General features: G+C 35.9%; 1 protein-coding gene across 5 annotated transcripts in view; it reads right to left on the bottom strand.

Moving 5' to 3' along the window:
• CACNA2D1 (calcium voltage-gated channel auxiliary subunit alpha2delta 1) overlaps window positions 1-19256 on the bottom strand; it is a gene marked incomplete at both ends in the record, with an annotated part of 399650 nt that overhangs the window by 55270 nt on the left and 325124 nt on the right. For all 5 annotated transcript variants that reach the window (XM_080618635.1, XM_080618636.1, XM_080618637.1 and 2 more), the window contains one exon: window positions 16861-16965. In XM_080618635.1, the coding sequence (XP_080474761.1) occupies window positions 16861-16965 (105 nt within the window). The remainder of the gene's footprint in view (window positions 1-16860; window positions 16966-19256) is intronic.

The raw sequence follows: 19256 nt of genomic DNA, 5'->3' as shown, positions 1-19256 counted from the left end.
CACAATTGATTTGCATGCAGCTTATGACTGAGTAATAAGGCAATGTTTTCTTTAAACAACACTCACAAATATAAAACTGCAGACTCCTTGTAAACTACGGACCATTTTTTTTTTAAACTATTATTTATGGAAACTTTCATCACATTATTTAGCATGTGCAATTACTACTTATACCTTCATTTGTCAAATAAGCAACAAAAATGTGACATAATCAGAGCACATGTATTAACCAAGAGCTGCATGAATAGCTCCACATCATCAATCAGCAACTAGCAAATGGTGAAACTTTATTAGTTTTGACCCCTACATGCAAGAAGGGCGAATAAAGCTTTGTGCTACATGTCATTTTTAATTAACAATATGTTTTGGTTTGCTTTATCCATCCAAGCCCTTTTTTTCTACAGTTAAAAGCACAATTAAAGCATCTACTCTGCTGCACTGAATGCTGATTCAGGTGTTTGATTTTTCTTAAAATACAGAGAAAATCTGATTTTTTTTAAAAAAAACCCTGATAAAACTATCCCATACAGGGTTGTTTCTCATAATGAGTCAAGCTAATTACACTTCTAGTTACACAGAGTGGTAAGGAATGACAGTATACATGATAAGATTTTGTTCTCATAGTTTATATGGCCAGAGACATGAAAAAAATGCTTCCTATTATCTTGAAAATATCAGTATTGATAGTGTGAACACGACTTCACCTGATCTGCCTACATCTCATTTACTTTTTTAATATATCACATTGTAAATTCGTTACATTTGCCATCCCCTGTTTGTTCTCGACCTCTTTTACAAAATGTCAGCTATAACTCTTCTAACAGATCTTTCTGTTTCTATGTAACTACTATTTATTTTTTCTAAGCTGAATATCACAATATTATTTTCTATTTGTATCTCTCAGTTCACAAGGTCTCTGCCTACTACACTTCTTTATTTTGCACTCACCACTCCTAGTGGTGAGTCTAATCTAGTGTCCACTGAACAATTGATTCAAAATACATTCTTCTCAAAAATTATGGTGCAATAAGAAAACCCCACTGAAAGCCTTTAGTTAGATAGTTGAGTGACCTGATGTCCCTTTTGGATTAAAAGTAACTAATTAAGACAGAGTCATGTGGATTGGCTAGTGTGTGTATAAAACACGAGTCAGTCAGACTGGACTGTCTAGCATTTTATCTCAAATGTAAAAAATGAAACATTGCATTGGATTCAAGTTGTGAAATTGTATGTAATTTAGGGAAGAGAAGCAGCATGTTGAATCTGCAACAAATCTATAAAGAATTTAGAATTTAAATTATTGACAACAAGCAGAGGACAATATATCTGATTTACTGTTCCTTGGATAATTAACAGAGATAAAGAACTGCAATGAAAATTGAAGGTTTTAATTGTTACATGGTTTGGCAAGAGGGTGGAACATTCAAAAGAGTTTTCTTTTTCCTATTGCCTCATCTGGTATTGAGTAGAATGACAGACCAGCTGGAAAAATGAGTCAGCAAGTCAAATTAAACAAGCCAATTTTAGCAAAAAAACATGTTCTGCTAACATTTTCTGTGACAGGACCCAGAGTCAGCCAAAGGACTGAGACCCATCTGTTTATACCTTTTCCTTATAGATATTACGCCAAAGAAGACAAAGGGTTTTTAAACTAAAAAAGACTGATTTAATTACATCTAATAGGGAATACATGACTGAGAACACTTGGAGCAACTAGATCAGAGACGTTGGATATGAGCACCTCTCCCTTTGCCTGTCCTTCCTTTTAAGTTTGGTTACCAAGTTGAAGCAAACTGCCAAGTACTCTTTGATCCCAAAATGTTTTCATCACCACCAAAGCCTGTTTATTTCTTCTCTGCGCTTCTCTGCAGCCTGTTAGGTTCTCAGAAACTACAGGTTCCTGGGTCCTTTGACTATGACTCTTGTTCTCAACCACCTACACCAGAGGACAGACATTTCTGTCCCTCAATTTTTTTTTCCCAGGAAAGTGCAACCTTGCCTCCATAAAAGGGAGATCCATTTATCCTTTTCATAAAGAAGCAAATCAATAAAAAAAATTAAACAATCAGAAAAAAAATAAATAGGATCTGTCATTCTGAAACTCATCTTCCTAGAATGGAGAACAAGGGATGAGCAACAGGCTGCTCTGCCAGGCCAGTCACATACAGTCTTGAAACTGAAATATGAAAGTTCTAACTTCTACCACTGAGAGTTCAAGTCCAGAGCTGTGTTAGCTCTGTCAGGAATATATCATGCGCTGGTAATGGGTAGCTAATTATCTGTACTTTTCTCACTCTGAAACTAATCTTGGAGAGAAAGCACAAAATCTTTTATTATTTGTATTATTCATTTCCTGTAAATAGTAGAGAAATGTACTTAATAACAAGCAAAACAAGAGTAGAATGAATGTAAGGACAGTCAGACAGGCAGCACAGGCTGCCCAGAGATCATAAACCCTGCCTCCTTTGAGGTTTTAAATACCAGACTAGATAAAGCTGATCTTATTCCTGACATTGGACTAGAGACCTCAGTAGGTCCCTTGCATCCTGACTCATTCTAGGATTCTACGGACATCGAAGGAAAACAAGCAAATATCCAACTCCTAATCAGAGGAAGTGGTAGACAAAAAAAGAGAGCTACAGAAAATAGAGGAAGTAGTACTGTATTGAAGAACACTGCCTTATTATATAATGAATTTTATTTTTATTTTGTATTTCTCCCTACCAGAAAAAGCTCATAAAACCCAAGGGGAATAGAAGGATTCTGACTGCTACAGATATTAGGGGACACTGTCACTCAAGACAGTTGTGATGAAGTGAGAAATGAAGAGCTTCCCATTAAAAGGCTGCTTTCCCTACAGACCTCAGTCGCTCTTTACTTATCCTACTTCTTCATTTTGCTACTGGTATAAAACAAAGATTAAATTAGATTCTTCCTTTGAGTTTATCATGTTAAGAGTATTACAGAAAATTAACAGCTTGAGTGAAGTTAATTGGAAGTGATAACTATGCATCAAATCACACTCGCAATTTAGAACACTACCTATATGTGTAGGCATGTTATGTGCATCTCTTCATTTCTCTGTTTAGGAGGAGATAAACTGACTTTTTGGGATATATATGTCTCTATCACATATCAAGAGAGCTACACAATTAATTTACTCAAGTAGATGTAGGCAAGATGGATCCCATAATTTTATGTCTATCATGTAAAAATAGCAGGAGTGCTTGACCACAAGAAACTGAACCAAAACCCGATCTCATCATGGAACTTCACTTTTCATGATGACAGTATGACTTCAGAGTATTTTAACCATGCCTTTGTAACTGCAAGTAAAGATTCACAGATAATTGCTTTTACTATTGACCAAGAGAAGCTGTAATAGAAAGGGATAAATAAATCAGTAATTTCAGCATGATCCAGGAAATTATTTTTCCCACTGCTGTGTTTATAGATTATCAGATGTGATGATTGTTTGAAGTTTATACTTAATAGGCATAATTCTGAAATAGGGCAATATACAAAGCCTACTTTGCTGAATAAAGTAATAAAACTGCTTTTCTATATTCCATTATGCACTCTGTCTTCTAAATCCCTTGTACATACAGCCTTCAAACCACTACAAACCACATTTTGCTGCTTTTCTGCCGTAGATCAGGGAATTGTTACGTGGTTTTCAAGCTGCCACAGTTAAAACTGAATGCACTTTTTGCCTTACTGTCTTTACATCTGTGGCAGAAATCTGAAGATGATTTTGGATTCTGCTGTGAACTAAGACCAGAAGGCATTTATGGCCTATTTGAACCGAGAACAGAACTTCAGAGGACGATCTGCAAACCCTACATACTCATTAGCAAACCACTGAGATTAGCCACAAGGAAGCACAAAATGAAGTGTCACTTAAATTTTGGTCCATAACCTGTTATGATGAACTACTGAATTCAAGACATCCAGGGATGCAGTTCTGAACCATTTGGGTTTTATCTATAAAGGAAAAGCAGGTTTTTTTCCCCGAGAAGCACAAGAACAAGAGAAATAGTTCTGTGTTTAACAGCAGGGGTAACAGCGATGTGTTGGAGCGAAGCATGAGGCTATCTTTATGCAGTAAATAAAATGGGACATAACCCATTTTCTTTCTCAGGCCATGAGGTCAAGTAGCACAGCATGGCTCACATCTTTACAGATAAATCATGTGCTCCAGGCTCTTCACCAGCTTTGTTGCCCTTCTCTGGACCTGCTCCAGCGCCTCAATGTCTCTCTTATAGTGAAGGGCCCAGAACTGAACACAGGATTAGAGATGCAGCCTCATCAGTACAGGGGGATGATCACTGCCCTGGCCTTGCTGGCCACACTACCGCTGATACAGGCCAGGATGCCATTTGCTTTCTTGGCTGCCTGAGCACCAGCTGCTCATGTTCAGCGGCCATCAATCAGCACCCTCAAGTCCTTTTCCGCTAAGCAGATTTCAAGCCACTCTTCCCCAAGCCTGTAGCATTATATTTTGTTAAAAAATCTTTTGAGAAGAGGCCCTGGCTCATGCTACCCCCTGAACTGAGCCCAGACACAGTTCAAAAGAGCCAATTGCCACAGGCCAAGAACCATACTGTTGGGTCTGTGAACAATTAAACACTATGGATAATTGTGGACATTTCTCCAGCCTCCACCCTGCGCTTGTATTATTTACTGGAGGAGAAAAACCCACACGGAAACCAATGAGAATTTAGCTCTCAAATATTTAGATGCAAAGATAACTTCAGGCTGGCTGAATTTATAAGGACTTAAAGAAAGTATTAATATGTTTGATAAAACACCTGCTTGAGTGTTCCCATAATTGATTCCTCCTATGCTCTGATTCAGCAAGGCATTTAACTATGCAAGTAGTATCCTTGACATAAATAGAAAAATGCTTTAACTGAGATTAATAGTGCAAGTCCTTGGAACTACTTTTCTAGACATTTCTTCACAGTTAATTATTTTGCTCAGGCTTTCCATGTATGTATGGAGCCTTCTCTATCATTAATATCTTTCATTCACTACAATTCAAACTTCAAGCTGCAATGCTAACTTGTGAATTCATAGCCTAATTATAGTCTGTGTAATTATAGTTTAATAAAGAAAAAAAATAATGACACCAAAAATTAGCTTACATTATGATCTAATGTTAATACTTATATCGCAAAATAAAAAAGACCAAAAATTTATTATATGTTAAGAGATTATTGAAGAATCTCACTTGCTTTGGACATGATTCTGTAATTATAATGTGGGCCCAAAACCACATCTCAAGATACCAGGAGAATAGATCCAAAACAGAGATGCATTACATACAATTACTCTATAAAAAGAACTAAAAGCTGAGGATTACACCTGAAGTCTTCTTAACATATGCATACAATGAAAGGTGCATGGTCACTGAATAAATTTTTTAAGTGAATGCCATAAATCCCTGAAATATGTTTTGAGAACTGCAAAGTCTTCCAGAAATTAAAATAGTGGTTTTGCTTATCTTTCTTTTTTTTTTTTTTTCCCTCACAAAGACGACATAATTGCATTAAAGCGGAGATATTTTCTAGTGCAGAGGTTGAAAACACAGTTCTGGTTTACATACTGAAAAAATTCAGAATTAACACTCACAGAACTAAAACCCCTACAAATTCAGTTACACTGTTCTACATCTTCCTAGTGCCACCTTGTGGAACTACAGCAACTGATTCCCTACTCACTAAAGGGATAGCATGTGGTGCCCCTTCCTCTTCTGTTGTATGGCTAAAAGTATAAAGGCATAAATACCCTGATGATATCTACTAATCCACCTTTGCTAAACTGATTACAATTAGATAGATGGACCACTGATTACATGATCATTTAAGTTTTTACCTAGTTTAGACTTAATGTAGGAATACTGCATAATGACGAGGGAGCTATGCCCTCTGTACTAGACTGTCCCCACAAAAAAAGTTTTAATCTCAGTATTTTCTAGATGCAGATATAAATCAGCTCTGGTTTATTAGCTTATTACGGCATTAGTCTCAAGAGCAGTGATAAGAAAGAGAAAAGCTGTGCTTTCAAAAACACCACTACGACCCCACAATGATGTGTTTGATGTCTGAGAGTCAATCTGGTTGTGTCAACCCTACCAGAAACTGAGCATTGGTCCATGCTCCAATCTCAAAAGCAACTGTGGCAGCAGACTCCACATATATGCACTGAACCTAAGCCATTGTTCCTTCCCTCTTTCCCTTGCTGCCCCAGGAAGAGTCCCAAAACCTTATCTGGGAGTGAGCCAGTTGGCAGAGGCTGAAAACCTCTCAGCTTTAACTAACAGTTAATACCTATAAATGACTGCAGGACAGTATCCAAGCTCAAGTTTTGGCCTCATGCAACTTTACTAATATAAATGATGCCTTAAGACATTTAGACTAATACGATGTCTCTGACAGAGAGTAATGCAGTTGCTGTATGCTTAGCTCTCCTGCTTAAAGCAGAAAAGGATTTTATCCAGAAAATCCCAAAGTACTCAAATAGTCTTCAGTGCTGCAGATTTGTGGCTGTAGCCCTGGATCAACGGATGCTGATGCATAGATTGCTTCTCCAGTGATTTCCAACCGAAATGCTGTTCTCACCAGACCACCCCATCCTACCTCACCTCAGAAAAAAGGTAAAGCTCTCAGCTTGGATCAGATGATTTTCTAGCCACTCACCCTGACTCCTAGTCTTCAGATGAAGAAATTACACTGTCATATTTTTAACAATTCAGCTGTTGAACATTTTACCTTGTCTACCCAGGTTCTATTTACTGAGTTGGTCTGTTTCCTTTCTCAGTTATGTTAATAACAAAGTTTCTATGTTGAAATGAAAAACAATTAAATTCCTCCTTTCCCTAAGCTATTTGTCCCTGACACTCAGCATTTAGCATTCCCTGAAGGAAAGAGTAATTTTTTTTTATGAATGTTCCTTGTAAATTTGGTGGCCCATATCAGGAACCAGACAAAGGACTTGACAAAGTAATTCCCACTGTACTCAGGATTAAAAGCATTTTAGGCATTTCTTTAGATAGTCAACATTTGGAGGCAGCTCAGCAGTTGGAAAGGACCAGATTAATGAGAGAGATATTTATGGTTCATATTGTGACACTAAGCATTTTTTTTTCCTTTGGCCTTATAAGCCCCGTGGAAGAAATATTACAACTATCAGCTACAGATTTAAAGGAATATTTAGTATTACATTGAATACTGCAAACACTAATTTGTTATCATGTATTCTGCCTTTTTTTCTCATGCAAAGTCTTTGAAAACAGTGTACTATTTGCATAGTTACTCTTTCTATTTTTCACTATCATTATTCCAGTTCCGGTACAGCATGGAAAAGAGTAGCTGATACTAGCTGGATGCAAATGCCAAATACTTGTATTAGAAAAGGTAAAAGGACAGGAGGAAAGGGAAGTGCCGCTAGAGATTCTCATTCCCAGCAGAACACATTGACAGGAAATCTTTCTCTCTAGAATAATCAGTTACACAAAGTTCATGTCGGGTTTCTTAGTGGCCCAATCTTTGCAGGAACATGAAAATTCTAAATGCAAATGATTTAATGAGCTTAAGAAAGGGGTATGCTAGCTCAACAGAAGGGACTTTTGTCCATGTTCACATACTGTTTCTTGGAGACTGACCTGGGAACAGAATTGTATCTTCAGATCACCTTAGAAGAGAGAGATTGAGGGATGAAAATGTTTCAAGTTTGGCTCCCTATCCTTTTTGTTGGGGAAAAAAGTAATTATCATATAACAATGGAAACTCAGGAACTCAGCACTGCCATATACGACTGTGTTCAGGGCAACCTGACCTTGCCTCTGCTTGCAGGTAAGACGTTCCAGCACTAACGCAAGCAGGCAGTGATGATGCCTGCTGTCAGCAACTGGCAAATGCCCTAGCACGGCTGAAAGACCAAGTCTTATGCACAGTCACGTAATAGCGAACGTCCTTCACAGTTAGCAATCAGTGCATTCTTGCTCACTGTACTTCTTGCCTAACTGCACCTGAAATATCAGGACTGCCTATGGATAACTTTGCATACATACAGATCTATAGATACAATATATTCTACAGATGGTTTAATAATAATAAAATTATTTATGGCACAGTTCATTCCTATACTGAATGCATTTTCATTTCTTTTGTTATCAGCTAAACAAATTGAATTTTCAGAAAAAAACACACAAACAAACAAACAAACCCTCCCTGATCCTACATGCAATCGACAGGTAAAGCAACCTTGCGGGTTGTCTGTAGCCCTGGTGTGCTTTAACAGTTTGTAACAGAGTTTCTTAGTAAATTTAGATGTAAATTTTGCATTCACAACGGCTGAAAGTGAAGAGCAGAGACAATGTACTTCAGTTAAACCACACTTTAGCTGACAAGACATAAAACATTTTTCAGTCTATGATGTGAGAAATAACTTTTAATAGTTTCTCTCAGTTTGTTAATTTAAAAAAAAAAATGTCTTCAGCCTTATTTATAGATATACTTCTTACAAAGAAATTTATTATAGACAAAGTATTGCCTTAGAGGGTTTTGGATTTCTCTTTGGTTTTGTTTTCAAATAAAATAGCATCTACAGACTAAGTTTGCAACAGAACAGATTGAGGTTATTGTTGTTTTTCCTGGCTACAGGTAGGCTTGATAATACCATGAGGCCAGTCTGCATTATGCAATTCATGGCCTGCAAAGAGGTGGCTTCATAAAAATATCTGTAAATAAACCAGATTATTTCTTATTAAAAAAATTCATTTAAATGAACAAACTTGGAATTATTTAAAAAGTACATTTGCAGCTTGCACTCCAGGTTCTTTTGGTCAGTACAGATTAAATGTGTTCTTTTGCACATAACTAATAATGTGATTATAAAGCACGGAATTTCCAACTAAGCCACATTTAGCAACTATCACATTTGAGTCACCTAATAATACTAAATTCTTTTTTTAAAATCCATTCAGTTATGCAGGTTTAGTTACATTACTTATTCCATTAAGTGGACAAATTCTGCAGTTTCTTCCCAGAAAGTTACACTTGTATCCAATATTGTAAAATTAATCTTTGAAAAACTCCAGACTCAGTGAATACAGAAGTGTAAGAATCATGACTATATAATGGGTCATTTTATAGAAAGATATCCTTGATCTTCATAATCACACTGGGTTTTTTCTTGTGACCAGTTTTGCTTCACTATCTGCAGAAACCAATTACTAACCTTTAAATTTTCTTCATTTTTATATTTTTAAATGAATTATATTTATGAGTTTATCTTAGGTGGCACTTATAGCAGAACAACTTTTATCTTCTCTGTCTATAGATGCACTATTACAGTCAGTTCTTATTTACTTATGGCACTTGCTTCACAAAACACAGGAAGCATAGACAAATTATTTTTAACTTTAATTATATGGGCATAAGCCCATATATTGTGGGAGACACAATTCCTGAATATCTTGTAGCAGGTTAGAAAAAATCTTATTCTAGAAGATGCCAAGACCAGTTGGATTTATTTCTGAATTTTAAGGAGAAATTAACTGAAAATTCTCAAAGAAAGCCGATCTTTTGAGTGAAAGATCAAGAAATTACTTTTATTTTGAGGAAAGGAAGTTATGACAGCAGCAAAACAAGGATAAAGAGACAGACTTCAACAAACTCAGACAACTAGCTAGCTGAGTATTGTGGGAAGATAATCCAAAGAATAAAGGACTAAGAGAGATATATGGCAATTCATGAAGAGGAATACATTAAACATACAAGAAGAATCTTCCTAATGCAATATAAGGTTAAAAATGCTTAGAAAATCAAACACAGAAACAGAAATTGAAGATTACCTGTAAAAAACAGCAGTTACTGAAAGAAAGATTCAAAGCAAATAAAACCCCTAATATTGTTCAATAACATAATGCTGTAATATAAAGCAGTTCCAAAAAGAAACCATATTCTGATATATTCACCTAAGTGCTCTGTGGGGAAAAAAGAAAAAAAACGTAAAAAATACTCTTGGTAACACTTAAGTTTCTTGAAGTGTTCAAGAGCATGTTTTAAGAAAGGTAGAGATGACATTATACACAATAGGGGTAAGAATAATAAAGCATGAAAAGAATTTAAGATATAACAGGAGAATTTGAAATAAATTTGTTAGAAGTTGAAAAGCTGGATGAAGGTGACAACATAAAAACAGTTTCTTAAAATGTAGGAGGAAATTATGAGAAGTAGTTGTACTCTGTAATGAAAGTAAAATGAAAAGAAAAACACTCTCTTAAGCATACTTTGCCTTGAGGAAATTTAAGGGAGCTTTTCAACAGGTAGGTGTCGAAACAGAAAAATGTTCCAATACCTAAGGAAACTGTGGAATTGGACACTTTAAAGAAGAGGTTGCATAAACATGATCAGGCATGGCCTAGGTATTAAATTGGTCACTGCAGAAAGTCACAGTCCTCCGATTCTTGAATTACAGAAGAATACAATCAACTCACACAGCATTTCACTGCAATCCCAAATTCATAAGACTGAATGCGTGATTAAATGCATGGGGAGACTGAAACAGGATGAACCTTCTGATGTCAAACCTCAACTAGTTCTGCCATATGTAGCATTTTGTTTATATAAATAAGTAAAATGCAGTCTGCTTTCATCCCAAAACAAACATAATGTGCTTTTTATATTAAGTGATATCCTACCCTTGCTTCCTTGATTAATCATTTCATGCCATCTGCAGCAGCAACCTCTATGTGATACCCTGAATCAATCACTATTAATGTAGTGGTTTGGAACTGAAGATCATAAAAATAGAAGTATCAAATAGCCTCCATGCCAAATTTGAAGGAAAAAAGCTGCCACTTGGGTTTATGTAACAGATACATGTGATTCTAATATGACCGATAAGGTTACTTTTCAACAAATCTATATTAAAACCTTCATTAGCCTTCTGCAGATCTCAACACCATCACATGGATTTTTATCTTGCACAGTAGATACAAATGCCATGTGGTAACAGATAAGGCTCATGCTCATAATGAAACAACAGTCTAAAGAGAAACTCAGTATCAAGACATATGTGTGTGTGGACACACACATGAAAAGGCTCTTCTGCGTGCAAATATTCTTTCTAAAATAAGCCCTCCTTTTTTAAGAAACACCTTAGAACTGATGTTATATAGTCTAAAGGTAAAGGGGTCAGTGAAAGACAGTGTGAGAAAGACTGCTGTAGTCCAGCAGCATTGTCAGGGCAGGGACACGTGCTAGTGACACATCACCTTTGCTGAAAGGACAGTATATACGCATTTTTGAAAGAGTAGCCTAAAAAACCACTGTACTCCAATTCCTCATGGGGCAATAGGGCTTCACACACTGTCAGATAACTGTGGTTCCAAATTTAGGTTTATGGTGAAAAATACATGTCTAATATCATACCCCAAAAAATAAATAAATCATTGCATAGATTTACATACTCGTGATGTTAAATGACAGTATCGTGTAACTTGGCTACTTGAAACATATTTGGGTAATGAGTGTCACAGAGGAAGACTGCTGATATAGAATATTTCAATTCATTAATGTAGCAGCACTAATCTATGTTAGGAACACAGAAGCTGGGACAGCGGATATATTGCAAGTCCCTCATTAACAAGTAGAGCTAAGGCAGATATGAAAAAATAGATAGTTTGCCTTAAGACATTTTCTTCAGTGAGCACTCTAATAAGACAGTTTCCAGTTTTACTTTGAAATAAAGAACAAACCAGGGAATGGATTGTGGAATTTATAAATACTGATCCAGGTTTCACTCACAATATTTTAGCTTCACCAGTTGTGCATGTCACAATATATACAATAAATTAAAATCAACAGCTGGAAGATGACACAGTCTTAAGACAGGCTTGATTAGGGAAGGAGCCATGGAGTCAGTTTAACCAGCTAGCTGGAGAATTCTTCTTCATGGGATTTCCTGTACCATCACTTCAAGAAAATTCACAGCACAAGGGACTATCAGGAGGAATGAGAAATATCTTAGCATTTGGTTGTCTAAAGATCACAGAAGGCTGATGCAGTGTACAGAAGGCCAGAGAAAAACCTATAATCCAGAAAGCTTAAGAAAAAAAAGCTTAAATTTTATCTATCAAACTATGACACATGTCAGTCAGATATAAACCAGAATTTTGCTGGGTTCAATCCTTGCTTTAATTACTTTATGTTATATCCTGTGTCACAAGCCTATCACAAATTCAGAAATGCAAGAACTGTTAGGGTTCACTTTGACAGATGTTAAGCTCTGTCTGAAGCTGATACTAGTGTTGAGAAAGATGCTGTTTCTTTTTTGGCTCTATAAGCAACCCTAGAAAGTTACATTAATTTAGTTTGACACCTGGTGAGAATCCCACAGTTACCCCAAGTGGAAATATTATGGGCTTTTACAGTAGTCATTTGTAGTCAGGACTAGCACTTTCAGCCTTGTCTGGAATGATTCATATCTCGTTGCCTAGATTAACACAGGGGTTTTTTCACTTTGCTGGCTTGCAGTTGTGCAATAATGGATTCAAACCGACGAAGAAACTGGTTCCCTCCTTTGGCAATGAAAGTAGGTGGCATTTGTGTTTTAGAAGAAAGTTTTGCAAGTGCTTTCTCATAAATATTTCATTTTATCATTCTATTCACATGCTGAATGTGTCCCTTTTGGAAGCAGTCACTGCCAATCCTAAGTTTCCCAGTGGAGTTACAGCAAGCTGGAGCCTCCTCCCATAGGACCTCTATCACTGTAGCAGTTCTGCACCCACCACATAACAGATATTTTTAATGGAAATGAGTTGCTGGAAAACTTCACTGCATACCATTTCCTCTCAAATGATACAGTCAGAAAAATCTGTACCTCCTTTTGGAGGTTGCACTAATCATGTGAGAATGAGACATGAGACCCAATTTATGGTTCTCCTCTTATCTTCAGGGTTGGATTAGTCCTGCGTCTGTTGGTCTGACCCCCACAAACCTGTACTGTGCTAGGAAACTTCAAATTGAAAGTGCATGAGATGTGCTTAAGGTCTCTTCCTACTCCCCAAAGATGAGCAATCCTTCAAAACACAGGGTTCACAATTTGCCCCAATGAGCTGTAGTTATTTTTTTTATTTTCAACCTGAATTCAAAATTCTCAGGATTGAGAACTCCTACTGGGCCTCCATTCCAATTAAATTAATATTGCTGTCTTCAGTGGAGCCATCTGCAGTATGACTGCAAATAAAATGAAAGTTTACCATCCCCATTCTTGAAATTTAGCGTGTGTGTGGTATTTCACACATTTAATGTGAGCACCCCAAATGTCGCCGTAAAGGTAAACATGCCAGTTTTTAAATATCAGGCACAGCATGCACCTGCAATCTGTGACAATAAAATCTGGCTTTATAAAGGGAAAAAGACATGCAAAGGTGAAACATAACTCTGATTTTCCACTTCAAACAGATGAAAACTAGGAATGTTCTACCTCAAAATGTAAGTTTTGCAATAACTCTCATATTCATAGTGTAAATGATTTGTAAAGACAGAATATTATTTTAAATATATCTATGTGCTATTTCAAACAGATTAAACTCCTTAATTAAATGGGAGAATTTCCCAACACCTAGATTCTAGGCTTCTCTTTTAGTAGTTTTCTATCATTTATTGTTTTCTTTCACTTCTTAACTTGAAGGTTGCACTAAGGGCACTGCAAACAAGTATCCTTGTCATCTGATGGGCCAAAACTCATTGAAGCTTCTTTAGTATCAAGGAACTATAAAGCAACTGACAGAAGAAGAAAATACTTTTAGAGCTGAAGGAATTTTACATCAGGAAGATGAAAACAAGGATTAATAGATTTGAATGAATGGTCTTTTGTTTGTATGAGAAAAAAAAAGTAAGTTTATGACACTGCGTACCTAAGATGGGAAGTGACTGACTGTGGTATAAGACAATAAATATCCATCTTTATATACTGTATGCAAAGCAGAAAGACAAATGCAGAACAGGCAAGAAAAGACATCAGCTGATTCATATTTATACTATGAAGTGCTACTACAGTAATGCATGGGCAAATTTTTAACATCTTACTCATATTGAATAGTCTCTTTACAAATTATAATTATAAATGTGGTCTTACATTAAATGGACTACTTGTGAAACAAAATATAAATTACCTGCAATAAAGACAACAGAATCTAAATCCACATAGCTTTAAATCATTTATCAGATGAAAGCAGCCTACTATGCAATCTAAAAGAAGGTAACACTATGTTTGTGACAATGACTTTAAAAAAAATGAAAGTATATGTGTATTTTTCATGTTAGAATGTGTTTGTCAGCTGGGGATGGACTATTCATCAGGGACTGTAGTGACAGGACAAGGGGTAATGGGTTCAAACTTAAACAGGGGAAGTTTAGATTGGATATAAGGAAGAAATTCTTTACTGAGAGGGTGGTGAGGCACTGGAATGGGTTGCCCAGGGAGGTTGTGAATGCTCCATCCTTGGCGGTGTTCAAGGCCAGTTTGGATGAGGCCTTGGGTGGCATTGTTTAGTGTGAGGTGTCCCTGCCCATGGCAGGGGGGCTGGAACTAGATGATCTTAAGGTCCTTTCCAACCCTAACTATTCTATGATTCTATGATTCTATGTTATGATGCTCCACTGGAACATTAAATTACACAGAGAGGGAACAACAAGAGAGCTCACATATCCTCATTCTGGAATGAGATGTAGTTTTACTAACGAGAGCATGGCCACAAGCATATTTTGAAGTAGCCTGTTTTTTAAAAATATTAAAATCTTATGAAAGATTATCAGGGGGTTTCATTATAAATGTTAAAAATTAATTTACTGGTTCAATCTCATTAGAAGTTTTTCAACCATAAATTTCCCTTCAACACCACAAGAATTGTTACTGATTGGAAACTCTAAGGAGAAAGCAAATGGTTCTTCAAATTATACTTGCAAAAACCCTGTTAGTATTTCTTGTATTTCCAATGTCACCTTGAAGAAAAACAGTAAAGGATAGTTATCTAGCAACTCAGTGCTTTATTAAGTAAGTAACAAAATGTAAGTGCTTACTAAGAACTTGAACTTGTAGGTATATAGAACTTAATCAAGTGGATGAAATCTGCCTTGCATTGCATCTGAACTGCAATTAAGTACATACTTCAGTATTCAGAAATCCATACAGTGACTATTATCAACATTATAAATCTGTTGTATACAATAAAAAACCCAAAAGCCTCATCCACTAGAGAGAACAAGAAAATGAGCGTGTACTGTAATATATATAACAGTATATATAAAACCAGTCCGTCCCTTGGCAGTACAAATTTACAGTATTAAAGGATGCAGTAGAATAACCATTTTAATTAGTAAATCCTACATTTCATCCATTATACTCCACAGAATGATGTAAGACCACAAATCTCAGCACTGTAAATCTGTTTGGACTGGATATCTTCCTATACTTTCTTCCTAATGGAAAATAATAAGAAATTAATCATACATTTCCCCCCTTATGCACATTTTCCTTTAGCTGATGGCTTTTGCTGTAACACAATAAAAGCTACCAAGACCAAATTTGAAGGGGAAGCTCTGCGTATGTTTTCAGAATACAGATGTGTGACAAATTGCTATGATTTCAGTCCTTCCTTTTAATTGTCAGTTTAAAAAGTACTTTCAACTCAGATACAAAGATTATCTAAACCCCATCATATCATTCTATATGCAACACAATTATAAAGCAGAGACAAATTGATTACTGAAGGTCACCAGGTGAATTGTTGGTTGAGATGCAAATTCTGTGTTGTATTTCTAGTTCTCTTTTTGAAGGGATTAATTTAAATATATGGGAATTCCAACGGAGTACTTCCACTGCTTTATACGTAAGCATCCATGGCAACTGGTAAAGTGTCTTGGTGAACTGTAATCTTACTTCTAGCTGCTTTTTTTGAAAACAAATTGAAACAAACAAACAAAACCCCAGAAAAAACCAGGTACAGGCACCACCACAAACACTAGAAAAGGTAAATTCTTGGTTGTACTGTGAATCCAGCTCATATTTAATTTCTAAAGTGATTAATCTTCTAAATATAATGATTTCTACTGAAATGTAGCAGAAGACAATTTACAAAGCTATTTTCTTTCACACACACACTCATGAATTTTTACATCAAAGCCAGACCAGAAGTTTGATTAGATTCAAAACTTAAACCCCAAAACCAGCACAGCTAATAATCCAATCTAATCTGAACAACACAAGCCATCCAGTGATTCTTGTGTCAAACTCATAATTCTGGTTGAACCACAGGTCAAATTTCATCAATGGAAAGCCATCCTACTCCTACCTAAGACATCCAAAGATATAATTAGCCTTACTGAGAAAAACATGGGTTTGTTTCCGCCCTGAATCTGTTCAGATTTAGATTCTAACCTTGAGATCTGGTTTTGTCATTGCCTGATGAACAACAAAATCATATAGAAAATATTCACAGTAAGGAGATAAAGCTATATCTCTTATCATTTAACTACCTGTACTCCCTCTTGATTACACTAATACAAAAAACCTGCCAATAAAAAGGTTAATACTTCATGGCTTATGGTATACTTCTGTACTGCCTGATACCAATGAGTCACAAGGGATAAAATATTAAATGTATTTTATGGTTTTTTCGAAGAGATGCTATAGACAGAGAAAGCTTTAAGTGCCCTAAGGTTCAATACAAGTGCATTTCAAGAAGTACTTTACGCATATACCAAAAAAAGCTTTCACTTCCATATTTAAATGTTCCTCTTTGTACTGTTGTATTTTATATAGTAAAATCTTTCATAGAGCACTTACTTTTTTGTCTTCATTGTATTTATGGAAAATTTCCTGTGCTCTTTCTTCACCACCATCCGTAAACAACATAATAATCTTATTGCAGTTAGCTCTAGAGACACTGTGCTGTAGGAGATAGAAAGAGAAGAGAGGATTATTTCAGGCCATAAGGTATAACAACTGTTATGTTTGATGGCTTTCAGATCAACATGCTTACTACTTTAACATGGTAATGGCAAAACTTCCAAAGTCTTAGGATTTCAGTCAATACCTCCTTCTGAATGAAAAATAAAATAAACCCCAAAGAAAACCATTTTTCTGTTTAATAAGATTTAAATATGACTCGTTTCAGACCTGGCCCAACACAGAACATAAGTCTGGAGGTTCCTCTCACTTCCACCAACACAAGGAAAGCTTTTTAGCTCATACCTGTCACATCAACCCCACAGCATTCCTCTACAGATGTTCTTCACAAGACTTGTACAGTGAGGGTATCTAAACATTTTTGCTCTTCTTTTTTCTCATCCTTACTTTTTTTCTTTTTCTTACTGTCCTTGTGGAAATTATGGAACAATGACCTTCTAATGAACTACTGAATATGGGCTTTTTGGCTGCTGGACTCCTGCTTACAGAATCTATCAACCTCACTGATCATGTTATTGAAAAGTCTGATTATTTAGGAATCCTATAGGTACATCTAAAAACTCTATCCGATAAAATTAGATTTTTTTTTTTGCATTTGCTATTTTTGTCACATTTTCTTAAAATAAGCTCCGTCTTCCACTTATTTAATTCATTCCTGATTTTGTTTGTTTATATATATCATATATATATAAACAATGTGGTGAACTGTGATCAGTGTATATTAATACTTTGAAATTAATAACATTTAGGAAAGTATCTTAGAATCAGATTTACAAAATATGTTGAAGCCAACATATGGCTGCCTAAATTATAGAGATCTCTGCACCATTGCTTTTCTAATGAGATTGCAACTCTGAGGTGATAAACTAAGCATGTTCCATTGTTTCTGGAGAGCAAGCCTGGAATAGAGAGTTGAGAAGAAGCCCCTCTGATTCCTAAGTCAGCAGTTAAAGTAACAAGCAAAGACACTGAGAAAAATGCAGTGTGTTGTGCAAAGGAATGAAAAGATTGTTCCACAGCAAAAACATTATAAAGATGAATATGAATTTTGGCTCCTCATGAAGGGTGCCAAAGGCTTCTCTTTTGGCATTCATCTTCTTCCCCTATTCCTTAAAAGTTAAGAATCTAGTCTAAGCAAATTGTTCATTAGTTTTACAGCAAACATTCCTTGTCCTCTGTGTTGCATACAAATGTCCTTAGTCAGCCAGATCTTAGTACTTCTGAGTAGTTAGATGCGACAGAGTAAAATCTTTAGAGTTTCAGTAAATAAATTCTAATTCCCTTTCCACGAGCCTGAATTTGGCTATATGAATTTACTACAGACTCAGGAAAATAAATAGGAGAGTCATCCTTACAAAGTGCGCAGTTCCCCTCTGCTTTAGTCTTTGTGGCTAGATAGTGACTAACTTTCACCTGGCTGGCCAGGTGAGATGATCCCACTCCCATTAGCCACTCTTCATCCTACTCTCTGATCTGATTCCTTGTTCTTCTCCAATAAACCAAAACACCAAAGCCAGACCTCAGACATTAGCCAATATTCCTTAATACTGTGTCTCCATGGTTCTACAATGATCCCAGAAAACTGAACTGCAGAAAATGTATTTGCCATCACTATATCGATATATGAATAATTATTCCTCAGAGTGTGATTTGTATTAGTAGTTCAATATTCAGTAAATAACTACTTATTTAATAATTTGAAAAGAACAAGTCCAAAGATTTTCTTACATGTAACAGCACGTAGAAAGATGCTTGAAATCAATACATTCTCTCCAATCTCATCAGCACACTGTGCTTCATTTGTAATTAAGTAATTTATGACCATTTTTTCCTTGTAAAAATATAACCTACAAAATGCTGCTTTGGCCTGCGGTCTTTTCAATATTAAAAAAGTAATAAAAGTAGAGCTAGATACTTCATAAACTCACCTACATTTATAGTAATTTAATATACAGGCCAAAATAAAGTCGGGGAAACTAAAGAGATGACAAGGAAGGGGACCAAAGCCTGTTCATTTTATAAAACTTTCCTACTGATTTTGAAATTGAAATAATGGGCAATGTAAACTTCAGCTAGTATTTTTCTTAAAGATCTAAATCAGGATTTTTCTAGTGGCTTACTTAGCATATACTTATACAGTATCAGAAAAAGGCAGTTTTCTCATCTGCTAGTACTTACGGAAGGGCATTTACATACACTACACTAAAGTCAAGCTTAGATACTAAAGTCACGTCATGGAAAATAATTTCAGAAGTTTAGCCTCCAAACAATAT

Source organism: Psittacula echo (genome assembly GCF_963264785.1).
Source record: "Psittacula echo genome assembly, chromosome: 1".
NCBI classification, from domain to species: Eukaryota; Metazoa; Chordata; class Aves; order Psittaciformes; family Psittacidae; genus Psittacula; species Psittacula echo.
This window is presented reverse-complemented; position numbering and strand designations above follow the sequence as displayed.